The sequence below is a fragment of the Cyclopterus lumpus genome, chromosome 4, assembly GCF_009769545.1.
Source record: "Cyclopterus lumpus isolate fCycLum1 chromosome 4, fCycLum1.pri, whole genome shotgun sequence".
Taxonomy (NCBI): Eukaryota; Metazoa; Chordata; class Actinopteri; order Perciformes; family Cyclopteridae; genus Cyclopterus; species Cyclopterus lumpus.
The window spans coordinates 18257000-18265806 of NC_046969.1; the positions used below are offsets into that span (position 1 = coordinate 18257000).

General features: G+C 43.4%; 1 protein-coding gene across 4 annotated transcripts; it reads right to left on the reverse strand.

Annotated features, from left to right (window-relative positions):
• Positions 1-49: 49 nt before the first annotated feature.
• On the reverse strand, positions 50-7666 carry tab3 (TGF-beta activated kinase 1 (MAP3K7) binding protein 3). Of its 4 annotated transcripts, XR_004609361.1 has the most exons (8): positions 7445-7666; positions 6612-6783; positions 5189-6431; positions 4211-4371; positions 3691-3784; positions 3433-3607; positions 1357-1440; positions 889-929 (listed from the first exon to the last, which is right to left on the reverse strand). XR_004609361.1 is itself a non-coding variant. In XM_034530538.1 (7 exons), the coding sequence occupies exons 2-7, from the start codon at positions 6711-6713 to the stop codon at positions 787-789; spliced, it is 1827 nt and encodes a 608-aa protein (XP_034386429.1). In that variant the 5' UTR covers positions 6714-6783; positions 7450-7664; the 3' UTR covers positions 50-786. The 4 variants fall into 4 exon arrangements, 3 of the variants coding, with proteins under 3 accessions (XP_034386429.1, XP_034386428.1, XP_034386430.1); XM_034530538.1 differs by lacking the exon at positions 3433-3607 and having other exon boundaries at positions 50-929; positions 7450-7664; XM_034530537.1 differs by lacking the exon at positions 3433-3607 and having other exon boundaries at positions 50-929; positions 7445-7663.
• Between the last annotated feature and the right edge of the window lie 1141 nt (positions 7667-8807).

Genomic DNA, 8807 nt, shown 5'->3' on the forward strand with positions numbered 1-8807 from the left:
AAGGGGCATCTGTGAATTATTATAAAAAAAACTATGCAGACATGCCAGCTGTGCGTGGTCAAGTCACATAGAATCAGCTCCTTTATTAAGTACAGCAAGTTGAGGCATTTGCACAGGAAATCAACATCTTCTGAACACTTAATACAGGGTGTCATAATATGCATAAAAGTACTCCTATGCAAATGTCTTTAGTGTTCTTCTTTCAGTGACATGAGCTCTAATACAGAGCCAGATACAGTGTACAGTCTACATTTCGCATTAGTCAGAATGTATATACCATTGCTTTCATTGTTCCACTGTCAGAGTGAGAGTTACAGGTCCTAGATTAAAGTGGAAGTGCCTCCATTTTGAGTTCAGGAATGGGCGCAGTATAAACAGGGCAGTCACTCTTTCTGCGTGGAATGTGCTCCAGGTAAACCGTAGCTCCTCCTCCTCCTCCATCGCTTCAACCTTCCTGAAGCCCCGAACCACCAACTGCCCAGAGTCGCAGCGCGTCCCTTCCTCTTTTATACACTTGCCATGAAAAGAGTCTCCAACTGTCCTGAATAGGAATCATCATCCTCCAATTGAAAAAAGGGGTCAAAGTGCACAGGAGTAGTAGATAGGAGCAGGACAAGTGGGCAGAGAGGGATAGTGGCTCTCCCTCAGCAGGTAAGAGAGGCTTACATATTGATAGACAGGGGCAGACCTCTAGAAAGATTCTGCAGCTTTGAGGGGTGGGGCTCATACTATCCAAGGATTGGTCAGGGATAGGGCAAGGATGGGCAATACAGCGCAGTGCTAAGCTCAGGTGTAACGCGGCATCTCACACTGTTCACAGCGGTTGAGGGCAGGGTGGTTGAGGAAGGTGCAGCTTTCACAGTTCCACTGGGCGCCTTCGAAGTCCTCGTCCCTCTGGGGCTCCGGGACTGGCTTGGGGCCTTGATTCCCTTTTCACAAAAAAAAACAGAGCGAAGCAGAAATCATCAACTCAGGGCTGGATTTAACCATGGCTGTCATGCATTCAAGCATTCAGTATAAATGTTGAAAAACGAGGACATTCACTAAACAGCAATAGTTTCCATGCCAACACATTTGTGGAGACCACGTTAACAACACAGACCCAATTCACTTCAGCTTTTAGTCTTGGTTGCCAAATAAAAATGTCACAAATCTTCAATTTGCTGGAAGTACTGTGAGCGAGTAAGGAAGGGCCTGAATGTTTTTGCACTAAAACTCAAATCTGCATTTTGGCAACAATATTGACGTATCATTATTACTACCTGTAGAAGATTTGTATACATTTTCTTTCTTTGGACGCGCTTATGAAAATGTCTCAACTTTAATATTCTGAAAATCGTGCTGGAAAATTCTCACCTTTCCTCCCAGGCTTGGGCGGCACAACCGGACCGGGCTGAATGTTGTCATAAAAGTTGTTTATTGCTTTTGGGTCAAACTTCCCTGTGGAGGAAAGCAGAAACCAGACATGCATTTAGAAGTGTGTCCATCCCAACAAGTCCAATCAGTCGGACCGTCCGGTTTCCAGCTACTCGTTGGACAGAGTGCTGTGATCTGACCAACAATAAAGCCCCCTCAGTCAGTGTAACACAAGACAAAAAAGACTGCAGGGTCAACAGGCAATTTTTGCAACTTAGTAATGAAACATCATTTGGCTACGTACTATGATGTTACATGCACTTGCATGCACATTCCGGTTTCTTTTGTAACATGAAGAGCATAATCCTACCGTTTACTTGAGGATCTTTAAGACAGAGTTTAGTACAATGGCTGATGCTTTCAATAACTTTCCAGGAGTTGTAAAATCCTGTCTCATAGTATTATAAACGGCTTAAGATTCATGGATATCTAACACTCACCATCCTGTGTTGTATTCCAGCGCCTCACTGGCACATGAAGCAACACGCCTCAACCTACGCAGCCCTTAGCGTTTTGTTATTGACACGCTTAAGTTGATCTGAACCAGGTCTGAACGTCGCTAGGGCAACGCTACAATAAATAAGCCAATTCAAGCAGTATTCACAGTTTCAGCATTTCGCAAGGAGATGAAGCCAAGCTTGTTTTCTGGCATGTCTTCACTTGGCCACAAGATAAGGAAGCTTACTCTTTCTTGTGTTTATATAGTTATACATAGATTTATGACCACAATTATCAACATAGGATTTTATTGTTTGCTTAGATACCTATTTATAGCAGCATAAGAAAAAGAAAGAAATATGGGCCTGTTAGCTACAGGTTTGCAGTCAGATTAACTTAATTTTCTGATTTATTTTTGCAACTGGATGGATTTTTTTTCTGCATGCAAAGTTCTTTAGCTTAATGAGCTTTGTGATGAAAGCTGGGCTCAAAGAGGCATGCAAAGATCCCTCACACAAATTACCTTCTACATTTGTCCCAACAAAGACCAAAAAAAAGTCCCAAAATATAATAATAATAAAAGTATTTATATACACAACAACATGAAACGTAATAAAGGAACAGTAATAAATAGTTGCGTACACCTGTGTAACTAGTATGATACCTCATTTTAAAACATGCATTACATTACAAGCATGGCTTAACAATTAAAGAAATTAGAGCCTTTCCCCGTTCATAACGAGGCAATTGCTTGGTGAAGAGAGATTGGTTGTAACATTAGCACATCCAGCAGCAAAGGAGACTGCAGTCAATTAGCTGCACATTACAAAGGCCAGCTGTTGACAACATACTCCTCCCCCGCTGCTGCACAGAGCGCTATCGGGTGTTTATTCAAAGTTTATAAATATTGAACCTTGCTTGTCCAAATTGCACCAACTTCAACACTGCAGGTCCTTTGGTCCCCACCAATACACCCGCGAAGTGTGCAGTAGATCGGATGAATGCGAAGATGTAAAGACCACACAGACCAACAGAAATTCCTTGAAACAATGCAACCAAAAGCATACGCTTTAACCGGTAAGAAGCATACGCTTAAACTGGTAAAAAAAAAAAAGGGGGCTGACCAGAAAATCCAAGTATTTTGCAGCCATCCTCAGGCCATCCTCAAAAACAAGTGTGTGAGAGGGGCACTGGTGAGGGAAATCAGCGTTCTCTAAGGAGAGACATTGTATTCATAAAAACTGCCGCCCGGGTGCTTCACCATTCACCGCTTTATGGAAGAGTGGCAAAGAGAAAGCCAGTGTGAAAAACTTGCATGCATGACGTCTCAGCCAGTGTTTGCCAAAGGGCATTTGGAAGTCTGAAACAAAGTTGAAGAATGCTCCATGAAATGTCCAGGAGGACCACGAGATAAGTGTTCAGTGACACTGAGCTGATTTCAAGCAAACTGGACCATTTCAGCTTCCAAAAACACCACTCCTGGTAGATATAAAGCACTGCAACTCATTTCCACACAGTGATTAGGGGCATATTGAGGCAATGCTGTTATCAATTACGTAATCAACAAGGATCACGTACCAGCCGAACACTGTGCATGGGCCCAATGAGGGGCAACCTTGGATGGGCCTGGGTCCTGTCACGGACCAGTAGGTCATTTTAGAACGCTGCATCTGTATGCAGTGTGATGGAGCCTCGTCCATCACTTTGGACCCAACTCTGTCTGCTTCTGGGCTTGGCTCTTTCAAGATCAATGCTTTCAGATAAATCAGAGAAACACTTCAAAGGTTTATGTGTAGCAATGTGCATTTGTGTGTGTTGGCATGTGTGTATGTATACCTCTAGACTGCAGTAGATCCGTCTCCTTCAGGGTACAGTCGATATCAATCTGAAGCTGTCTGTTCAGACTCCGCAATCGGGTCATCTCTTCAGGCTGCAGACGGTGCAAACACACAACCCAGTTACATTAGACCAAAGAAAAATAAAAAAAACAATATTCAGCTTCACTCTTTTCAAACTTCTTCTTACAGGTAAGAAACTATTTGAAACATCACTGTATGATATGATACAATACAGCAATTTGTCTTATTATTGCGGCATTTCAGCTGTACCTGGAATACAAAAATTAAGTAAAGTTTTTTTAATTTTTTTTTATGAACAGCACATGACTAAGTCCACAGCCTGGTTCAAACCCTGTCAGTGAGTAGCAATGCATCTGCTATACTCAACTGAACATGCAAAAGAATAATAACTTCACAGGCTATTGTTGTACGGTCACCTTTTGTGAGCATGTGAAAAAGTAGAAGATTCGTGGGGTCATAAATTTGTAAAGGAGACAATAATCATGTTCAGTCCTTACTCTGGGAATAAGACTGGTGGAGTTGACTCTTCGAAAGCGTCTTTGAAGGGCGTCATATTCCATGTTGTTGACATCGGCCTTCAGGTGGTCTAGTTTCTGCTTCTCCATCAGCAGCTCCTTCATGAGACGCTCCATCCTTGCCCGCTGGTGGAGCAGGAGAGCTAGAGGGAAACACACAAAATGCTTGAAATTCAAGAAAAAAAAATACATCAAATGTTCTATAAAACATTCTTTCACTTTAGTTCTCCGTTTCTACTCCATACCAAATACAAGCACAACATCGATATCAAAGCTGAACAATCTAATATAAACATCTCATTAAACAAACAGACAATATTGTGAAGTAAAAAGGCCAGCTTGCTCTCTATTAACTTTTAAAAGAAGTCTGACGACCAGTTTGTCAGTATGTATAGCAAAACTACAAAAACAGTTCAAAAGGAGGATAAATGGACACAAAGCCGTCCCACAAACTACATAATGTACACATCTGGTAAGAAAGACCAAAATATGATACATATCAGACCCTTTGCAAATCTAGCTATTTATCACTAAATCAACACTAATAGTTTTAAACCAAAAAATAACATTTCAAAACAAAGACATGAAACACAAGATATGAGGACTACTGCCAATTACGGTAGCAACACCTTCTATCCATGGAAAGCCCACAAAGATGCAGCATATAACTGAATAAGAAGGTCGATCTTCAGCTCCATACCATCCAAAATGTGAAATGTGCTACACTTCAAAAATGTTGCACAAAAAGAATCAGTAGAGTGAACATAGACATTTAAAAAAATCTTATTAGTAACTGTACACAGATATACGAGTATGACAAGCAACTAATAAACCAGTATAAAGTCAGCTACTCTCAGACTACAAGCTTTGGTCTAGGATTCATGTATTTTAGAAATCACAACTCAACTCCAGCTGAAAAACATCATTTGCAGAGTAATAGATAGAAAAATGATGTCTTACCTTGTGTGTAGGCATAGTCATCAGAGCCTGAGCTTGAACGTCGTGGCATGTGTTGAAACTGACTGACAATGTTCCCTGGCAGAGCAGAGATGGGCAGGATGGGTGCAGGGGCAGCGTTGTGTTCCCCTTGGTCTACTATGTTGAGAAGAGACTCAGCTTCGGCCACAGGAGGTGAGCTGAGTGACCTCTGGGCCTGGCCACCTGGGGAAACTTTGATTTTGAAGGTGTACGCTGACTGGCCCGGTTGAGGAGAGGAGGCAGGCCGAGGCCTTGTAGGGCCCTGATGCTGCAGGTACATCCCAGGGTGGAAGGATGCCGGCCCTGAAGGTCCACTCATAGTGATGCCCCTCGAAGGGGAGCTGGGCGAAGGGCTGGTGGCCATATAAAGCGCTCCCTGGGGGTGGGGTGTGTGCACAGGTGAGTTGCTGCGAGGTCGTGGACCCTCCAGGGTAATCTCTATCTGGTTCTTCAGGGAGCTTTTTGTGTGGTAGGGCCTGTACACAGCTGGCTGTTGCTGGTGATGGTAGGGCATGCTGGGAAGGGTTGGGGAGCTAATAGGGAGGAAGACATATTGCTGGTGCTGTGGTTGGGGCTGGGGCTGTGGTTGGGGCTGGACCTGATGCTGTGGGGAGCTGTAAGGCGAGCCATATGTGGGAGTATTGTAGGGGGACTGCTGATGCTGATACACAGGCACCCCTGAGGAGGACCAGGGTGCTGGCTGTGGGCTCTGGGAAGGTGAGGGTCGAATATACAAGGTGGCGTTGGTGCTGTTAGCGTAATGCCCAGGGGGAATCTGCAGAGCTTGCGGGACATTGGGTATACTACTTTGCGAAAGTGTGACTGTTATAGGGTTCATAGTGTAACGTGGGATTGGGGAGTATGTGGGAGACATTCCCTGCATTGTGGGTGGAGGAGTGGGAGTGCTAGCTGAGCGGCTCTGATCGTTCATGAAGAAAGGATTGTAACCCACGGAGGGGGCCATGGTGGCGGGGGCCGACAGTGACTCAGGATAGCTGGGCCGCTGGGGTTCGATGTGACTGTCACTGTTGCTGTGCACAAGGGAGCGTCCTGCTGCTCCTCCATTTGCCTTGCCTGCCTCTGAGCCTGGGTATCCTAGGCTAATGTGTAGCATGTGGTTTCGACTAAGTCGCCCTTCCTCTGGACTGTGATGGAACTCTCCATACAGGTATCTGTTACTCTCCTGAGCCAGCAGGTGACAGCAAAGATCCAGGTTATTGTTGTTCTGAGAAGGCAATAGAGAACATTGTCAGTCATGCAGTGTGGATCATATGGCTGCATCATAAATGGATATTAGTAGAGGTTGGTTATCAGGTAGTGCACACATAATACCTTCTTCCAAGTAAACACGGCACAGCTTTTGAGAGTAAAAACAGTGTGTGTATGTGTGTGTGTGTGTATATACCTGCAGAAGGCACTGTGAAACTACACCCTCTGGGATCTCTGGGAAACGCTGCTTGAGGTCCTGCAGGATGTGGTAGTCCAGCTGAGAGCCTCCCTGTGCCATCCTGAGCCAACACAGAGAGTCAACGAGCCCCAAGCTGCAAATGTTGAAATAACTGATCGCGTCTCATACCCTGAAGATGCAAAGATGACAGACACAACTGAAGTCAAAACTCAAACGTCCAGGGAGTGCTCGAAATAATCCCATTAAGCAGTGTCTGTCTGTCGCACACCCGATGTGTCAGCAGTGATTACAGCGGACACATAAAATCCATTTAATAGTCTATATGAGGCATGTCAACCTGACTTTTCAAAGAGAGCATAATGTATCGACCAGGAGAGGTGAACAAGTCCGAACATAAACCCACGATCACAGAGAGAAACACACCAGCGTTACTGGCATTCATTCACATTAGCACAGGAGCGTCAGCACGGTGCCTGTCAGTCTGTTGTTGTTTGTTTAGCCAGTCGGTTGCACCAAGCAACGACGACATACCATCGCTAGCTAGCAGGCTCGTCCTGAGCATCTGTTAGCCTCCGCGCGTCACTCAAACACACGTCCACACCGGAGTGCTGTGCGGCTACGACAGGAAACATTGCCCTTCCCGGGACATGTGTCGATGTTCCCGCAACTAAAAAGTCACCCGTTTAAAACGAGATTAGCTCAACTCGTCAACTGCCTGCCGGCTAGCTGTGCTAACGCTTAGCTGGTCAGCTGTCACTAGTGTTGATGGATTAGCTAGCTAACCCCGCTAAAGTTAGCGTTAGCCCACTGGTGGCTTTATAAAAACTCACCGTACGTTGGGAGTCTCCCTCATGTCTCGGACGACAGCCGAGTCCTGTGGTGTTTCTGAAACGGTACGCTGAAGTTCGTCAACGATTTGTTTTGACTAAATAAGTTATGGTTTCGCATTCCAGCGCCAGGCCCCTTGTCGCTGAGCTGCATACGAACAGACTGTCGCGATAATGTCAGATTTTCCCGGACCAGGAAGTTGTTTAAATCGGCTCGAGCGACGCTGTCAGTGGTGCGCATGTCCGCATGCCGTGGCCCTCCGATGATTTATGAGCAGCACCTTCTAATATTGATCTTATATCTATGGGCTGAACTTCACCCAGTTTTCACTCAATGCCACTGAAAAGCAACAATTGTAAGAAACTTGAGCTCTTAAGTCTATTCAGCCTATAACAGTTCACCATCAATGAATGTTATGAAGCTATATTATAATTATGATATAGTCTAATAGGCCATATTAATAATAATACAAATGCCACGGAATATCATGAATGAAAAACTGTTGTACATGCCACACTTTCAACATTGAAATGATAATTACACGTTTTAATTATAGCACTTTACAAGTTGCAAAGTGCCTCACAAAAGCAAGAACAAAAAAAAATGAAATCGACAAATTATGAAATGGTAAGATTTTAATAAAACAGATGACAACCAGTCTGTCAAAAATAAAACAATGATTTGTGAAAACAGAATTAAAAAGATCAAAGACATTCTATACAATAAATAAAAAGACAATTTAAGCAAAAAAGTTAAATCAAAGATCAGCTCTCTTATAAAAGTGTTTTTTTAGAAGAGATCAATTCAATTCAGTTTTTCATCTCCTCAATAGTTAATTTTTCCTCCAAAAAAATACCAACTGCTCTGTTGGAGCTCACACATTGAAACTAGTGGGCTATTAACAATTGTTCAGTTGAAATAAGACAGATGACTTATTAATTTCGATAATTTTAAATCAAATATCATAAACACGCTAGAAGACAACTATCACATGTTCTAAAAGTATATCGATAAGATGCAAATGCCTTGACCAAGAACACTATTTGCTACTCCATTTATAACAGACTGGAATTCCACAATATAATCAGCTCTGAATTTAATTTTTCTTTGTTGTTCTGGAGATGGATGAGCTCTCAGCTTTCTAGCATTCCCAATGCACAAAGTCCATCTTGTGTGTCTCTCATAATATCAGATGTCATATTCAACATGCTTGTGTGAGTATTGACCCTGCTTGAGAAGAGATCAGTGACCTGATCTAAATTCATTTTGCATGACTTGATAATTGGTTCTGGGATGCCAACATTAACTAAAAATCACTGTAAATCCGTTCACTAGGGGGCAGTGAGAGATCCATGAATTCTTCAC